The sequence below is a fragment of the Kwoniella shivajii genome, chromosome 1, assembly GCF_035658355.1.
Source record: "Kwoniella shivajii chromosome 1, complete sequence".
Lineage (NCBI taxonomy): Eukaryota > Fungi > Basidiomycota > Tremellomycetes > Tremellales > Cryptococcaceae > Kwoniella > Kwoniella shivajii.
Window position 1 is genome coordinate 2,955,134 of NC_085908.1, and position 18,493 is coordinate 2,973,626.

Genomic DNA, 18,493 nt, shown 5'->3' on the forward strand with positions numbered 1-18,493 from the left:
TAAACATATACAGTCATTTATATATTCTCTTTGTATCTTTGTAAATATATATTCGTGGGTTTGGATATCTAATTTTGATTGCATGCACGAGCTTTAGCACTTTTATCTTGTTGTACTGTACACTCCGTGCTCAGTCGCGCGAACTGTCAGCGAGTTTAAATGCACGTATAGACATAGTATGGCTTGATAGACCGGAAGAGCTGCATTCATTTGATTCATTCAAGAGAGATACATATACACAACTTTTCCCCTTCAAAATTGAAAATAAAATGAAAGCCACGATCTCGACCGCTAAACAATAAAAAAACCATAAACCAAATAGTAAATTGCGATAACCTTGAAAACCGATCTCGAAGTCAAAGAATGAAAAGTAAAGAATGAACAGTAAGAAAGTAAGTGTCCAAAATTTGTAAATTTCATGTCTCTAAATGTATTCAAATGTTAAAGATACAGTTTTGTCCGTGTATGTTTGACGTTTATATTTGCGAAAAATCATAGTAAAGCTACAAGTTTGCTTTCTGTTTCATTTCTGGCTGTATCCCGTCCTCTATCTTCATGTCCAATTTGGGAATTGTATTGCTGGAAATGATAGAGTCAAATGATGAGCGAGCCAGAATGCTATTGTGAGAGATGAGATCGATAAAAATGTAATAGGCAAGATATAAGGGTATCCCAAAAATGTGAATTCAATGCGAAAAATAGAAGATAGGGTTTTCGATCGATGTTACTATGAATATGGAGCACTGCCGGTACCCAATCCTACATCAAACGTTTGGTTTGATTCCTGTGACGGTACACCACCTTGAGTCGACATAGGTGCAGGGTTGGTAGTCAGAACGCGAGCAATAGCAGCTATCAAATCGCCTCTTCGCACTATTCCAAAACAATCAGTTAAAGTCAGCGAGGTACTCTTGTGAACTTGTAAATATCGACATACTCAAGACAGATGAAATCGAGATGACAATGGGAATATTACTTACATGGTTTAGGAACGTAGTGATCCATACCAGCTTCTAAACATCGTTCTTTATCACCTATCATAGCATGAGCGGTTAAAGCTATGATAGGTGTTCTAGGTACACCTTCATTGGCTTCATATTCTCTTATCAATCCGGTAGCCTCCATACCACCCATGACAGGCATCGATACGTCCATCTGTAGTTGATCCCCACATCAGCCATCATATGCACGTGTGGAGCCGAAAAAAATGGGCGAACTTACAAGAATGACATCGAAGGGTGTTCGAGCCAATTGTTTTCTCTTGTACTTTTCAATGGCGATCTCACCGTTATCAGCGACTTCCATCTTGTGTCCAGCCACTTCTAATAATTTGACAGCGAGTTTCTGATTGACTAAATTATCCTCCGCTAAAAGAATACTTAAAACAGCATCTTTGACACTATCACCGGGTTGCATTTGATGTGATTCTAACGCTGGTACAATTGCATTTGAAAGTTCTTGCAAGTTTAGTGGGGTTGTATAGTATGTGTTGATTCCCATTTCGAGACAATCTTTAACCGGGATAGGCGAGAGTGATTGATCTCCAGCTGAAGGGAGTGCAAGAAGACGTCGTCGCGGTTCGGGTAAATCGATGAATGATGGATTCTCGGGTCCTGGAGGTCGGTTTGACTAGATACGACGGGGATGAGCGTTTTTGTCATCTAAGAAGGTAAAGTCAGACTTACGGGAGCAAGCAATACGATTGGGATGTATCTCAAATATTCGATACCTCGTAATTCCCCAGCCTGTTATAACCATTAGCGAGGTTCCGAATTGTCGTTCACCGACACACTTACAGCCTTGAGTGAGTCAACAATCATGGTATCAAACATGGTCAAACCTTGTTGAGGGAGACTATAGACCTCAGAAACAGCATGAATGACGATAGGTTTCAACCCTAATTCAGCCAACATTCTAGCGATACCAGTTTCGTCACCGAGAGTATCGATAAACAAGATATTCCTTCCTGCCCATGGACCTAATCTTTCTATCAATTGTTCTCTGGGTGTTGAGGTCATTTCAGCTACAGTCGTGAAGTAGAACCTTGACCCAGCTCCGTATTCAGATTCTACCCATAAATCACCAGACATCAAATTCACTAATCTCTTAGAGATGGTCAAACCTAACCCAGTTCCACCGTATTTCCTCGTTGTGGATCCATCAGCTTGAGCGAAAGTATCGAAGATGACATCGAGTTTATCTTGTTTGATTCCGATACCTGTATCGGCGACACAGAATTCTAATCCAACTGCGTTGGATACATATCCTTTCACTCGACATGATAATGCCACTTGACCTTTAGTAGTGAATTTGACAGCATTACCAATCAGGTTGGTGATGACTTGTCGTAGTCGAAGAGGATCACCAATGAGCTGATCGGGAATTGTAGGATCGATGTCAAAAATCAAGTCGAGTTTGTTCTGAGATGCTTTGACACAAAGTGTCTTGAGTACACTGAATACAGCAAGTCGAAGTGAGAAGGGGATTTGTTCCATAGTCATCCGACCGGCCTCGACTGTTTACTTCAGTCAGCGAAGCGAACTTTTCGTGAATCTATTCACTTACTCTTGGAGATATCCAAGATATCATCAATGATAGTCAACAGGGATCCCGCCAAACTAGAGACGATCATCAAGTTTTCTCTTTGTTGTCGAGTCAATTCACTTTCTAGGGTCAATACTGTCATACCGATGATACCATTCATTGGAGTTCTATACGAATGCGTGTTAGTAAAGGGTCATCTGATTTAAGGACGAGTCACTCACCTGATTTCGTGCGACATGTTGGCCAAGAATTCAGATTTGGATCTATTTGCCATTTCTGCCTCTTGTCTAGCTTTCGTATTCTTCTCTATCGATTCTCTCAAATTGTACACCATTTGATTGATCTTAGTCTTCAAACTATCCATTTCACCGGAAGCTTCGACCGTAATGAATCTCGTGAAATCACCATCTGTGGCCGCGGCGGAAATTTGAGCGAAAGCTCGTACTTGTGACGTCAAGTTGCTAGCCATAGTATTAACGTTCGACCTATACGTCAGAATAGCGGTCAGTCAATGGCAAAGAGGGCACAGTTATACTGATAGAAGCAGATGGAAGTAAACTCACGTAATCTCTTGCCATGTTCCTTCTATATTCTCTACTTCAGCTTGTACACCCAATTTACCTTCGGTTCCTACTTCTCTCGCGACTCGAGTGACTTCAGCAGCGAAAATCGCCAATTGGTCAATCATGTTATTGATCGTGTTGACTAAATCAAGAATCTCTCCGGACACTTTGACTCCTACGACCTTTTGTGTCAAATCTCCTCTCGCAACAGCAGTCTAGACAAAAGGCGAATTAGCTGAATTCGCACATTGGAAAAAGCAAAAGGTATACCTACGGTAGCATGTGCAATGGTTCGTACTTGTTCTGTCAGATTGGCCGCCATGATATTGACACAATCCGTTAGATCTTTCCAGGTACCTGCAACTCCAGGTACTCTAGCTTGTCCACCCAATCTACCGTCCGTTCCTACTTCTCTGGCTACACGCGTCACTTCGGACGAGAAACTTCGAAGTGATTCAACCATATTATTGACGGTATTCTTCAATTCCAAAATCTCTCCAAAGGCATCGACAGCGATCTTTTTACTCAAATCACCCGCGGCGACGGCAGTTGTAACTTCAGCAACAGACCGTACCTGCGTTGTAAGATTTAGAGCCATCAAGTTGACATTGTCTGTAAGAACTTTCCAGGTACCTTCGACATTAGGAACATCGGCTTGTCCACCAAGTTTACCTTCTGTACCGACTTCAAGAGAAACACGAGTTACTTCGGCAGCGAAAACGGTAAGTTGAGCAACCTAGAACAGACTTGGCGTCAGCGTCAATCATCACAGTGATTGCAGCCTGAGCTTACCATATCATTAACAGTAATTTTCAGTTCCAGAATTTCTCCTTGTACATCGGCATTCACGGTTTTAGTCAAATCACCTCTAGCTACCGATTTCGTGACTTCTGCGATTTCTCGCACTTGATCTGTCAAATTTCTAGCCATTTTCTACAAGCATTCCATATATCAGTCACACCGTACGAATACTGTAGAAACTTTGGTACTCACGTTCACATTGGTTGTTAGATCGTCCCATACACCTTCTACGCCCGGTACGACAGCTTGCCCACCTAGAGTACCATGCGTTCCTACTTCCAGCGCCACACGCGTTACTTCGTTGGCGAAGATAGTAAGCTGCCTTATCATCGAATTGACCGTCTGCCGAGCACTATGTCAGCTGGATTCATTCGCTCAAAAAAAAAAAGACCAATTTACATTCTTCAGAACCGCCATTTCTCCTTCAGCCTCAATTTCAATCATCTTACTAAGGTCACCTCTGGCTACCGCCGTCGTCACACTACCGATGGATCTGACCTGAGTTGTTAAACTTTCACACATTCGATTGACCTGAGTTCATACAGATATCAGCTTCATTTTACCAAATGATGTTGAAAATTCAAAAGCAACTCACATTAACCGTGAGATCTTTCCATACACCTTCGACATCGGGAACATTTGCTTGACCACCTAATTTACCTTGAGAACCTACTTCCAGAGATACCCTAGAAACTTCATCTGCCAGTGTACGAAGAGACATCACCATTCCATTGACCGTAGTTTTCAATTCAGCAATTTCACCTGAAGCCTCGACATCGATGGTTTCACTTAGATCGCCTCGAGCCACAGCCTACCAGGAGATACAAAATTGGTCAGAGCCCACAATGGTGAAGACAGGTGATCGCTTACTTTGGTAACCTTTGCAATACTTCTTACTTGGTTAGTCAGATTGGCGGCGAGTTTGTTAACAACAGCTGTCAATTCCCTCCATGTACCTTCAACACCTTCTACGACAGCTTGACCACCTAGTTTACCTTGAGTACCGACTTCCAGTGACACTCTTTCCACTTCGACAGCGAAAGTTTGTAGTCGATCAACCATAGCGTTTATAATATTCTTCAATTCAGTCATAGCTTGACCTTCAACCGGGACAATAATCTTTTGAGTCAAATCACCTGTAGCGACAGCTTTACAAACTCTGGCGATATCTTGAACTTGAGCCTTTAGTAATTCCAATTCCTTTTCAGCCGACATACCAGAGTCTCCAACGGACCAAGATGCAGAACCTGGTCCACCGGTCAACACAGATTGTCCAGAAGCAGTAGTCAAGATAGAATGAGGGTTGTAACCGAATTGAGAAGAAGGCAATTGTCGCATTTGAGCATCAGGAGTAGAAAGCGAGACAGATAATGGATGAGAAGCATAGACCGGCGAAGATTGGGCATAGATAGTAGGGGTAGCGTTTTCAGATACAGGTCGAGCACAAGTTGGACAGATTGGTGGTGGCGATGACTGGGCTGCTGCTAAGACCTCATGAATTGGTGGAGTCCATTCTGGCGTCAGCAGATCGGAAGCTTGATGTTGACCTGGTGGGACTTTAGTGTTTGAGTGCAAGACACCTTGAGTCTTTTCGGCTGACCAAACTCTTTCTCCAAGTGCTATGATAGCTCTTTCGATAGCTTCTTCTGCGGGTGTTTTCTTTCCGGGGAATGTGGACAAGGTGAGATGACCCGCGGGATCCTGCCCGTTGGCTGGGAATGGGAAAGCCGGTGAAGGGTGTTGAGAGATGAGGGATAACAAGGCAAGCGTATGTGCTTGGAATGCCGTACTACCCTCTGTCGCCAGAATCGGCGAGTGGGTGTTGGCGCGGGACATTTCGTCGTACGGACGTTTGATCCCACTGGTTCGGGGTGTAGGTTGAAGGAATTGGGAAGGAATGACGATTGACTGCTAGACGATGAAGCGTGTAGGTGAAAGGAATGATCACTTAGTCCTGACCTTGGGATACCCGGATAGGAAGGATTACAGGATGCGCTGGAATATGCGATCAGGTCAGTCAGCACTTCTTAATGAATGATGCTTTGAATGGCCTGGCGGCGAGTAGCTGCAGCACTTCATGGGATCGCCAACGTTCGTCAGATGCTCCTGCAGGATGAACCCGGACCATCCCTAATCCACTTGATTTTCGCCCGTAGCTTTCCTCTGAAGCGGCGTACTGGCAGTCATGCATGGAGGGAAGAAACAATAACATGATTACTCACCTCGTGTTGAGCTCACTAAATCGTTACTAGTCCGTCAAAATGCTAGATTTTAGGCAATTTCAGAATCAGACTATCCAAGATGCTATTGCTTGGAATATTCGGAGATGATGACGTGTATATGGACGATGGTAACCAAGACTGTGCAATGGTTGAAGATAGAGAGTGCGATATAAAGGAAGTGGTGGTGATGTATTGATGTTTCGGTGTAGGCTTGTGCGCTTTCGTTATATGATTGAATCACAAATATCTAATGAAAGAGCGAATGACCGTTGGTTGTCAGATAAGGATCCGAATAAGGTCCCGGACGCGATCTATCTTTGCTCCACCCAAACTGCAAAAGTGATCAAACACACCCAGATTGATGAGAATGAAGTGGATAAAAGTCAACGTTCTCGTGTATATCGACTGTTTGAACCTATTACCACAATGACAAAAGCTTGCAAAGTGTTCGGACGAAACAGCTAAATCTAAATCACGTTCAGAATTTGGTATCAACACAATAGGATAAGTAAGGGTGTACAAGGAGTGGTACGGGAACGAAAGCTGTATAAAGGGTCTTCTTCCTATTTTATTTCTGTGTATGAGGGGGAACAATAGATGAATTAATCTTTTTTGAGATGGTTTCACCTCCCAATGTAAATGATCCGATGAACCCGTTGGCTCTCTTTCCTTGTTGAACGATGAAGACCTTACTTGGTTTGCTTTGCTTGTCAACCAACGACTGTGTATGGTGTGGGTCTTCTTTTGATTACCCTGAACTTCTGAAATAGTCCGCGCCTTTTCAATCAATTGTGCTTGTGAACCTTCATTACTTGCTCCCCCGTCCCCCTCCTCATCTCAGACGTCGTCCCTGATTATCATTTAAAAGGTGGGATGGGACACTTTGTTCTGTGCTTAATTGTAACAGAGATGGACGTTTTATTTTGTGTCCGAGCTAAAATACCTAAAATAACTTTATAAGTCAACCCCCATTTTTGTCTCACCGGTGTATTGTTGAGATACGTGAAGTTTTGAGTATCAAATGGTTCTTGCTACAGCAAGAAGTGTGCATGAAAGTGTATCTCCATACTCGTCGTCACACAATCATTCAAGCAGATTTGAACAGGGTGAACACTGCTATTGGCATGAATCATCAATAGAGTTATCATCCCAGCACGGCTCATATGTGAAGGGTTGAAAACAGGAATCAGAGCTTGCCCTGACATAGCTTTTTTTCTCACAGCAACAGCTCCCTCCAAATGAATGGTTCGTCCGAGTTGCGCCGGGAAGGAACCCGGCACGTGTATGCAATGATTGTTTACATGTGGGAAGTGCATGTAGATCACTGAGGACAGAGATCCGGTTTCACTGCACACAAATGCAGGTCGTGGCTTGTTCAATATTACATATACGTACAAAATTGATCATAATCCCACTTCCTTCCTCTAGCTACTTTTACTCAAGCTCGACTGTGAAATGTTTCCCTGTTCAGATTCTTTCCAAGCATATCGTTTCCTAGATAAATTTGGGTTATCTTTCGAGTTTACGTAATAAAGCCTTCCCTCAGCCCATCGCAACGTCGCTTATATCACGTGATTTACCACCACAAAGTATGGGCTGACGGCGATCCCCGACAAGATTTTCGTCCACTTTCACGAGTTTGGTTTGAATGATTGTTGATATTCTTCTTAAAATCCTCCCAATCTATTGCTTCGTATAAATCATATGCTACCCCGCACGATAAGGTAGTATAAACAGTGAAGTGCTGAATCGCCAAGTAGATAAACTCAGGTCTAATCGACAGAATGGCCGGACCACCTGTACGAGAGCGGTATAACTCCAGAGCTCGAGGGTCAGTTGCTGGAGGGTCAAGTCACAAGAAACGGAAGAGAGTGAAGTCACAAGATGAGATAGAAAATGCCGTTGAAGGAGGTGGGGAAATACAGGAAGTGAAGGAAGATGCTATGGCTGGAATGTCATCGAAGAAGAGGAAGAGATTTGAATCATATATGGTAAATTTACTGCTTAATCTGATCTCTCCCGCACATGAATGTGTCAAGCTAACAGGGATGTACAAAATAGGCTAAGAAATTAAAATCTGAACAAAGGCTAGAAACCATCAAACTCCTTCAATCACTAGCACCTTCAGCCCCAACCTCAGCCAATCTATTCTCAACCTCTACTCTGGGACAGAATCCTTTAAATCCTACTAGTGCTCAAGATCGACATGATAAGAAAGAAGATAAACTAGTGCGTCAAGGTATAAATAAATTGACGAAAAAGTATGGTGAAGATGAGGGAAACAGTTCAAGCGAAGACGACAAAGGGAAGACTAAGAAAGGTAAAAATAAAGAAAGGACGATAGAGATTGTGAAAGAAGAAGAAGGAATGGAAGATGAAGAAGATGTTAAAACTACGATATTACCAAGTAAAAAAGATATCAAAGCTCAAACAAAGGTGAAAGGAAATGGCAAAATGCCAAAAAAAGCAAATTGGAATCCTAATCTATTACCTACACAACCAACTTCTTCGTCTTCCTCAGAATTCGATTCATCGGATTCAGCAAATGATTCCTCCGAAGATGAGTCTATCCATCCTGAAGCTGGTCCCTCCTCTCTTCGTGCGACGTCTTCAGTCAAAGAACCTTCTCCGATCAAAGATAAGCCGAAACCACTCCCTGCCCCCCATTCGTTCGGTGGAGCGCTGAAGAAAGCCGTTGGCGGTGAACCATCACAGCCAAGAGTGGAAATACGAAAGAAAAAGCCCATAATAGATTACAGGTTTTCGAGAGGAAATAGAGAGCTGGAAGGTGGTTCTGAAGATGAGGATGAAGATGACGACGAAGACGAGGATGAAGATGAGGACATGGACATGGACGAGGACGAGGAAGAATTTTCCGAAGAGGTAGAGTCAGACCAAGATGAAGATGGGTCAGAAAGTGAGGAGGAAGCTAGCGGATCTGATGAATCTGACGAGTCTGACGAAGCAGAACCTGCATCAAGAACGTTCCCGAAGAAAAGAGCACTGGGCTTCAAAGATTGGGCTTTGAAGCAAATGGGTGGGGCTGCACCGACACCTACACCGAACTTGTTAGAGGAAGAAGGTTCGGATAACAAAGTGAAAGCTCCGATTCGACAGGTAGCGAAAACAGGTGAATTTGTAGGACCACTTGGTGAAGAAATGAACGTCCCTTCGATATCTCTTTTGGATCAAAGTAAAGACAGCGAAAAAGCTAAAATTCGACCAACAATCAAACGAAGAGATTCTGTAGCCGAATCACGAATGGAATTGCCCATCTTAGCTGAAGAACAGTCCATCATCGAGTCGATCCTCATGCACCCTGTAGTAATCATATGTGGTGAGACAGGTAGTGGTAAGACTACTCAAGTACCTCAAATGCTGTATGAGGCAGGATTTGGCTACAAAGGATCTGGTGAGTGTCTGGCCCACATTTGAGCTGAACTTCTGTTAATGAGTATTTCAGATAATCCCGGTATGATTGCTGTTACTCAGCCACGACGAGTCGCTGCTGTATCTCTAGCAGAGAGAGTTCGATCAGAACTAAATCTTCCTGCCAAATCTAGCGTAGTTGCCCATCAAATTCGGTATTCGTCAACAACATCATCGAGTACATCTATCAAATTCATGACAGACGGTGTACTTTTACGAGAATTAGCATCTGACTTTCTGCTTAGTCGGTACAGTGTTGTGGTGGTCGACGAGGCACATGAGCGAGGTGTAAATACCGATGTCCTGGTTGGTGTACTCAGTCGAGTCGCCAAATTAAGAGAAAAATTGTGGCGTGAAGGAAAACAAGATGTTAAACCATTAAGAATAGTCATCATGTCAGCTACCTTGAGAGTATCAGATTTTGCCGAAAACTCAACGTTGTTTGCTAAACCTCCTCCCGTCTTGCATATCACAGCCAGACAACATCCTGTCACAATACACTTTAGTCGAAAAACGCTCGGTGATTATGTTACCGAAGCATACAAGAAAGTATGTAAGATTCACGCTAGATTACCTCCAGGAGGGATATTGGTGTTCATGACCGGACAAAATGAAATCCAAGGTTTATGCAGGAAGTTGGATAAGCAGTATGGCAAAAATAGAGGTAAATCAGGTGGACAATCTCATTTCAAAAGTCAAAGAGCAGAAGTGTCATTACCAATTGAAGGTGAGTCTAATGCAACAGATTCGTCTGAATTAAGCTAACTTCAGACTGTAGAACGAGAAGCCGAAGATGTAGAACTGGGTGGCGATCATGACTTGGCAGCTGATGTGGACGACGGTAACGCTGAGAGTGATCCAGAAGCCTTGGACACTGATGATGAGGACATTGAAGGAATAGAAGGACTTGAAATAGACGAGGCTACGGATGGTGATTTAAAGCGTAACACAGCGACTTCAGGTGCGCCAGCTGATGATGAATGTTTAGCGCCAATGCACGTCCTCCCACTCTATTCTCTTCTATCGAACGAGCAACAAATGCAAGTGTTCAAGCCACCACCTGAAGGCCATAGACTTGTGATCATATCCACTAATGTCGCGGAAACGTCTTTGACCATCCCTGGTATACGATATGTCGTTGATTCTGGTCGAGCGAAAGAAAGGCATTATGATCCTTCAACTGGAGTTCAATCATTCCAAGTGTCATGGATTTCCAAGGCTTCTTCATCACAGCGAGCAGGAAGAGCGGGACGTACTGGACCCGGTCATTGTTACCGGTTATATTCATCAGCGATATACGAAGACCATTTCGAACAATTTTCAAAACCTGAAATATTACGAATGCCAATTGAAGGAGTCGTTCTCACGATGAAAAGTATGAATATCGACCAAGTTATAAATTTCCCTTTCCCTACTCCACCAGACAGGATCTCATTGAGAAAAGCCGAAACTCTTTTGACTCATTTAGGTGCATTAGAATTACCCACAATAACAAAGATGATTAATGGCATATCCAAATTGGGCAATGAAGGTGGTAAAATAACGGATCTGGGTAAACAAATGTCTGGATATCCAGTTACACCTAGATTTGCTAAAATGTTAGTTATTGGTCAACAACATGATTGTTTACCTTTCATAATAGCTATAGTGGCTGGATTGAGTGTCGGAGATCCATTCATTCATGAATCGGCTATTGAAATCGATGAAGAAGAAGATGATAGTGCGGAATTATCACATATAAGGAGTAAAGATGTGAAAGAGAAGGAGGAGAGGAAAGAGACCAGAAGGAGATATTTCAAAGCTCAGCAGGTCAGTTTGTACGAGGTTTTGACAGCGCTGTGAGGGCACTAGCTGAACAGTCTTTCATTGTTCTTAGCAATTCACGGCTCTGGGAGGAGGAACAAGTGACATGTTCAAACTCCTATCTGCAATTGGAGCATATGAGTTCGATCCGTCGGCAACATTTTGCCCAAAAAACTTCCTCCGTGCCAAGGTAAGTTTTGTTCCATGACTCAACACACATTGCGAAATGCCGACTCGACTCTTTGTCTTTGTAGGCCATGCAAGAGATACACCAGCTACGAAGTCAGATTTCAACCATCGCAAAGGTACCGTTAGGCAAATTATTGCCACCTAACGCTACTCAAGTGAGTGATCTTACTTCGCTTAACAATCTTTTAGAAGTGTGCATATGGCTGACTTCCTTGTGATCACTACAGCTCAAAGTGTTACGTCAGATCCTAACAGCAGGATTTATCGACCAGGTCGCGGTTCGAGAAGACCTTGTATTAAAAAAGGGAGTCACATACGAATCGACTCGTGGAGTCATTTACAGGGCAGTCGGATTGAATTCTGAACCTATATATATTCATCCTTCTTCCTCGTTATTCCATCAATCACCACCTGATTTCCTCGTTTTCTCTGAATTAACCAGAAACAGTTCAAACAAAACTTGGATTAAAGGTTTAACTAAAATCAATCCTACATGGTTGACTACATTAGGAAAAGGATTATGTTCATTTTCAAAACCTATCGAAATGCCTAAAACGAAATCGACCATCATCACAACGAAGAATAAAAGTGGAGTTGAAGAAAGAGAAGTTTACGTCACTCCTCATTTCAAAGATCTAGGTGTTGATTTACCGATCATGAAAATGAAACAGAGGAAAGAAGGACCAAGGTGGATTCTGGTAGAATAAGGCAAGTATGGGATCAGCGCATTTTTATCTTGGTAGGTTCGATACCTGTAATGCCTCCATTGTAGATTATCCTTCATCGTGCAAGAGGGTCAATGTACTGTATCTTCCTCGCAGAATTTGAGACAATATGACGAAAAACAAATCCCGTTAAAACGCGCACGAGCTTATGCGACGTTTGATCTTCCCATAATTGATATGCATGGATAGAGTATATTGTTTAACAATTATGTCGTGTATATACGCATGTCTTCATGTATGCGTGTATGTCGTATGTTATGTTGATATGATAAGATATATGAGTTATATATGCAATATTTTGATGATGACAAGAATTCCCAAAAAACCATCCTTCTACTCCTGCAATGCTTCTTCCAACTTGTTTCAGGTGCGGATTTGGCTTCATGAACCTACTCCTGATCTTGTTTTTCATGTAGTAACACTTCACTCTTCTTCTTATTGATTAGTGACACCCTCGAATACTGGAGGCATTTTTACAAACTATCATATCCTCTCGTACTCTCCCTCTTTTTCAGGCCAGCCTTCCCTTACTCTCTGAACGATCAAGCTATGCATCCCTGCGATGGGATTGAACCTATCGAAAGGACCGACTAACGCTTGTGTCAGGACTTCCGCTTCGGACGACGCCATGGAAGCCATTCTTGCTGCATCTGGATTCGATTGTGGCATGTTCAAAAGTCGATCTGACTCTTTGAAGAGGAATCGAGATGTTAAAGATAGGTCTAAAGCTACTATCAAATCTATACAATTCCAAAGCAAATTAAAAAAAACCTTTTGAGTCAGCTTAATGTACGTCGGAATAAGGACTGTGGACTTACCGAGATTGGGCCATGTTTCAATTGGAACCCTTCTGACCAGATTGACTAAAGCCCTAGCTCCTCTTACTGCAGTTTCATATACGTTCGGACGATGATTTGCCATTTCTCTCCAACATAACATTTCTGCTGTATATAAATTAGCATGAAACATGATCCACCATGGATCTGATAATCCATCATATTGCATTTCTGAAGGTGGTGAAGCGTATTGAGTGAAATCTTGAAAGGCTTCGGGAATACAGTGTCGGAAATTCCGAAGTGCTATTTGTACCGTTTGTATAGCGGTCAGAGGAGCTGTGCGAGGAGAACCGATAGTACCGTTGGGTAACGGGATAGGATAACTTGATTCGGGAAGATCAAATAGTCTGTAGAAAAAGATGGGATCAGTTTCATTGATCAAGAAAATAATACAGCAACATTTTTGGGCTTGGTCACTCACGCGCTCGATCGATGGAGTAAAGCCAAACTCTTGATAGCCAATGTATAAGTCGTATCTGGAATAGTACTTGAGTGCATAGGTGAGGCCTGGTCGTATAGATCTCTGATACTGTGCTTTTCGTCCATCACGTTTTCCGGTTTGACCTAAAGTATAAGGTTCAGTTAAGTCGGTTACACCTTTGGTCAAGTGAGATTCTAACTTACCTCTACAGCTCCCCAGCCTTTTGCCCATTGGGTGGTACATAAATCATCTGATAAGCTGATTGACCAACCCCAACCTATCCCAGCTTCCCAGTCTTGCATTTTCGCCGCCCAGAAAGTAGCCACTCTTTCTGCCAAATCGATACTGTCTCTGGCAGGTGGGATGATAATGGGTCTCATTCTGATACTCGGAAAATCCGGTTCTCCTTGAAGATTGTTCGAAAACGGGTTTGTCGTATGGTTGAGGGAATGCGAATGAGAATATTGATGTGATGGGGCGTACGGTTTAGGTATTAGATCTGGGTTTATGCCTGATCCACCATCGGGCGGTATATAAGTACCTGTTATACGATGAAGTCCACAACTAATCAATAATCTTGAAACTGGTATATTCCAACCTTCGATGAAATTACCCATGCTATAACAGAGCCAAGCTATACCTGTGGCTGCTCGAGTGAGGTCGAAAGGTCGATCAACAGCTCGTATACCTTTATCCAACTCTAAACGCGAACGCTCGAGAAGCATTAGCGAGGTTCCACCCATTTGTGAAAGAATCTTGTTCCTATCCATCTCAGGAAGAGGTATAGGAGATGCAAAAGACGGTGGGAACATCCCCGATGGTGGTGAAGGTAATTTCGGAATAGGTCGATTGAGTTCCAGTATTCGGATAGCTTGAGCGAAGAGAATGTATAGTAGCGCGGGATGAGGTCGTCTTAGATCACTGGGCGGGAGTGCGAGAAGGGCAAGAAATCTAGCAGAATGCAGGGGTATACCGATGAATGGTGCAAAAGGAAGTATCGTCTGTATTAATGATAATTCTAAGGCTGAGTTGGGGGCTATATCTGTCCTTAGCGGGTTTAAGCTAGCCATGTGTGATGTTAGAGAGAGGATTGGAGGATTGGACTCAGTGCTGAGCAAGGATGTGGGAGTCGCGATTGATGGAGCGGAGTGAGGTCGAAAGTCGGCATTGAACGGCTGACCTACTTGAGAGGAGAGAGAAGGTTCTGTTGACCCTTGACCGAGAGTAGGATGATGGTTGGGGAAGCGCGACGGTACGGGATCATTTGGACGAAGGTTTAGACAAGCTTCCAACTCAGCTATAAACATAATCTCAATTCAGCTCCAGATTGATGGACCCATAGCTGCGATTTCGCTACTCACCAACCCTTTCTTCGAGGATAACAGCCCGTGGCTTTTTTCTTGGTAGCTCTTCGTACCGACACTCAAGACCAGCCTTTTGACAGGTCTTGCACGGTGCGTCACCTGTGCATTTGCTGCATAATAATGATAATCGCGTCAGCTTCAGACCTATCGTCTGTTTATCTTAACCTTGGCGAGAAGGGTTGGAACTGACAGTTTTCGATTCCTTTGAAGCAGAACATCGCGAAACAGAGTCAGCTCAGACAAGCTCAACATCAATGTGGGGTATCCCACTTACCTGCATGCTACACAAGCCCTCCCTCTCGGTAGAGTGATTCTAGGTTTCCTTTTCGCAACGTGTTCTTTGATCTCACCATCAACCATAGAATCCGTTGAACCCGATAAGGACCCGTAAGTTTCCCTGCGAGAAGGAAGAGGTGGATGGTGATCATGAGTTCCATTGTCAAAAATTTTACTTTGTTCCAATTCTACTTCTAATCCACCTTCCAAATCTGGATCTGACATATAACCTTCCACTTCTAATTCTACTTCGGGAAAAGTAGGAGGCAGATTATTTCCATAGTTCACTTGATATTGATTGATATTGATTTGTCCAGGGGCTTGTGGTTGCGGTTGAGAGTAAGACATACTTTGTATACCTACAGGCATATGTGGAGAATATGAAAAAGACGTTTCTGGACTTGTTGTACTCGTGCTTGGTCTCGATGGACTGATACTGTAGAATGGTTGATGATGTTGCTGTAGAGGACTGTGAGGTGGGATCGAGGACGAAGATGCGGATGCCGATGAGAATTGATATAATTGGGCATCGTAGGGCACATATTGTTGCCCTTGAGGATTATGTTGAGTCATGAATGAGGCGATGGAAAGGGCCAAATGTGGCCTCTTTGATTATTTTTTTCCTCTAATCTTCCTATGCTGTATAACGGTGCCTTGCACAAGGTCGGAATTGATGGTAACTAAGGTTGTGCTAAACCCAAAAAGATCAGATCCACGGAGAGGACTGAGCAATAGTAGTTTGATGGCGTGGATGTTCACCTACGATAGGTACCACTCTTATATATACCTCTGGCTTCGAGGCAGTCCAGTTCCCCCGAACGGGTCCGTGAGATGTGCCAAACACAGATCCCAAAACTCGATACGAACCTGGCGCGACGACGGGCGCAGCAGCTCAAGATCCCTCTGCTTCTTCAGACGATTGAATTCTGTGAGTGGTGCTGGAAAGGTATGTCGGCCTAAACGAGGTGGGGAAAGGGAGAAGATTCGAGACTACAATCCGAGCGAATATGTGGTGTTGATCAGGTCGGATCAGATCCGTGGTCCAATCTGAAGTATATATAGTTGTTCTAGTATTAGGATGATCTGGATGTGGTCTGAACAAGGAAAGGGTCACTAAAAGGCACTTCGATTTAAACGAGGGCGTATTTTGGTGTATGCCAGTACACGGATCTAATAGAACGACTTTGGTGTCACAGAGCAAACCGACAAGGTCCGAATTCTGTCCGTTGATCCGTGCTGACTGTTCCTCTTCGTGTCGGGCTCTCCTACTATCTAAGTTGATACTCTAATGTGATAAAGAAAGTTCACCAGCAGCCCCGATAGTCTTCTTGAGCTTCGTTGCTACGCCAAGTTGCTACTATTTTACTATTTTGTCAACAACAACCGCTATGGTCCAGCTCTTCCTCGATTGATGCTCCGAAGTGCTAATGATAAGGCGGTTGTTGTTTCTTTGCCTTGGATAGTGAGCTTCAATGGACCCAGGTGGAAAACTGATCAAGTTAAGTTTCAGAGAAGTGACAATCCAAAAGCAACATTCAACTTATGCATGCCCCGTTTCATATCTTCTGCACTTATATATATGTATATGCATATGTTCATATGACATATCTGTCTTGCATGCAGGTCAATAGCATCATGATGAGGTAGATACTCATATCGTTTCAATTTAATGATGTTATTGTGATTAAATTTCATCGAATGATTGATTGTTCATTATCAATATCAGAATGACGCAAGTTTTACAGGGTTTAATAGACTATTTTAGACTAAAAAAAAGACCAATGAAATAAAAAAAGGGAATTCATTTGAGAGGAGAGGATTTAAATGGGGACAAGAAGAGAAGATCATGTAAAAAAATCATTTCATACCTGAAGGGGTTTTGAACAGGATGCAAAAGTGCATGAAAACCGATCGAACACGTGGAGGGTTTTTCCGTTTGGTGGGAAACAGAAAACTTTGCTCTTTCCCCCTGCTCCAGGCTTCTTGCTCACGGTGATTATCTTGTGCTTGTGTACGATAATTACAAATTCACCGACGCGCATCGCACATCACTTGCCTCTTGGAGAGTCATTTTCACACAGTGGGATATTCTCTTAATTAACCTGATTAGACTTGAACTTCCTTTTTTTGCTTTCGGACTCAGATTATTAAGACGCAGATCTGACAGCTGTTCTCTCAATTCAAGGATATAATTACCCACGAAGGGAGTTGTCCCACCTCCACTTGATTCAAATGACGCAGATTCCATAAGCTATAGCAGTCACAATGTACTCATATTCTTCTTGTCTTCCTCCATCTCTCATGACCAAACCAGTCTATTGGCAAGGTATATATCTTTGAACGCAGAAAGAATGTATTGACCTATGACGCAATCTGAATCGTCAACAGCGATGCACCGGAATCCCTATGGGAATTCTGTCATACTTGGGGGTTTGGTTTAGCGAGTTCAGTAAAACGTGGCAAATGCCGTCATTGCTGCAATCGAAAATCATCACCACACTCTTCCCGGTATTTCAGGATTCCCATCTTTTCCCCCCGATCACTTTCACTTTCTCTCCATGTATCTCCATGGTTTAGAGAAGAGGGGAATTGATCGAGCAGTTCAGAAAGGGGGATCTTCGAACTCAGGAAATACTTGGAATGAACCCTGCTAAAACCGATCATATATCAAGAGACAATTTCTAAATGCCGAAACCTTCGTATGCTTGCTTTTCCCACAATCTGTACATGTGAACAGGCATGAGCCGCAAGTAATCGTTTGGATTTGAACAATATGTCACCGAAATCCGATATCGAGTTGTAATAAATTAGACAGTTCAATCGGGGTAGAAATTCGTAACCCCACTATTTAGAGTGGAACGACCCCTAGTTGGGATTCACATGCTTATTTTATGAGATTGGAATGCGGAATATGTCCGTGACCCTCATCAATGAACAAGCTGGCTTTTCACACTACGTCCAATGCCAATTTGAGAATCCCATTATTCAACACTGATCAGGTCGGGGCTTCTCACCTACTAGCGTGCCAGCAGAGAGATTGCGTAGTGTGCGAGAGACCTCATGGGAGAGACGCAGGGAAATAACAGAAAGATTCACTCATACTCCACAGCGGAGTGCAGGATCTGCGTGCGAATCTATCTGTGACCCTCATCGCTTCCGCAGCAGCGTTTGAGTCTCAACCAGCTTTATCATTTCAATATACTCTTGTGTACTAAGATACCAGTCAGAAACAGCTTCTCATCGCTTTCGAAGGGTATCTTTCTATCGATAAGTATAGCACAGTACATTGCAGTCTACTGAAATAGAGAGATCTACGTTCC

The 18,493-nt window shown here is 43.1% G+C and overlaps 3 protein-coding genes across 3 annotated transcripts; 1 reads left to right on the forward strand and 2 right to left on the reverse strand.

Annotated features, from left to right (window-relative positions):
- Positions 1–727: 727 nt before the first annotated feature.
- Positions 728–5,744, reverse strand: IL334_001095 (uncharacterized protein; the record flags this gene model as incomplete). Its single annotated transcript, XM_062932855.1, has 14 exons — positions 728–873; positions 981–1,155; positions 1,222–1,629; positions 1,686–1,745; positions 1,797–2,515; positions 2,566–2,711; positions 2,766–3,029; positions 3,108–3,322; positions 3,382–3,843; positions 3,900–4,040; positions 4,101–4,250; positions 4,308–4,439; positions 4,504–4,719; positions 4,779–5,744. 14 exons carry the CDS (start codon positions 5,742–5,744, stop codon positions 728–730), a joined length of 4,200 nt encoding a protein of 1,399 aa, XP_062788906.1.
- A 2,170-nt stretch (positions 5,745–7,914) lies between these two features.
- IL334_001096 (uncharacterized protein) lies at positions 7,915–12,258 on the forward strand (the record flags this gene model as incomplete). The annotated part of the gene is made up of 8 exons (XM_062932856.1): positions 7,915–8,121; positions 8,192–9,542; positions 9,594–10,286; positions 10,338–10,490; positions 10,548–11,368; positions 11,436–11,552; positions 11,617–11,706; positions 11,779–12,258. The coding sequence occupies 8 exons, from the start codon at positions 7,915–7,917 to the stop codon at positions 12,256–12,258; spliced, it is 3,912 nt and encodes a 1,303-aa protein (XP_062788907.1).
- A 501-nt stretch (positions 12,259–12,759) lies between these two features.
- On the reverse strand, positions 12,760–15,746 carry IL334_001097 (uncharacterized protein; the record flags this gene model as incomplete). Its single annotated transcript, XM_062932857.1, has 6 exons — positions 12,760–13,016; positions 13,095–13,459; positions 13,534–13,676; positions 13,737–14,830; positions 14,895–15,007; positions 15,172–15,746. The coding sequence occupies 6 exons, from the start codon at positions 15,744–15,746 to the stop codon at positions 12,760–12,762; spliced, it is 2,547 nt and encodes an 848-aa protein (XP_062788908.1).
- Positions 15,747–18,493: the final 2,747 nt, after the last annotated feature.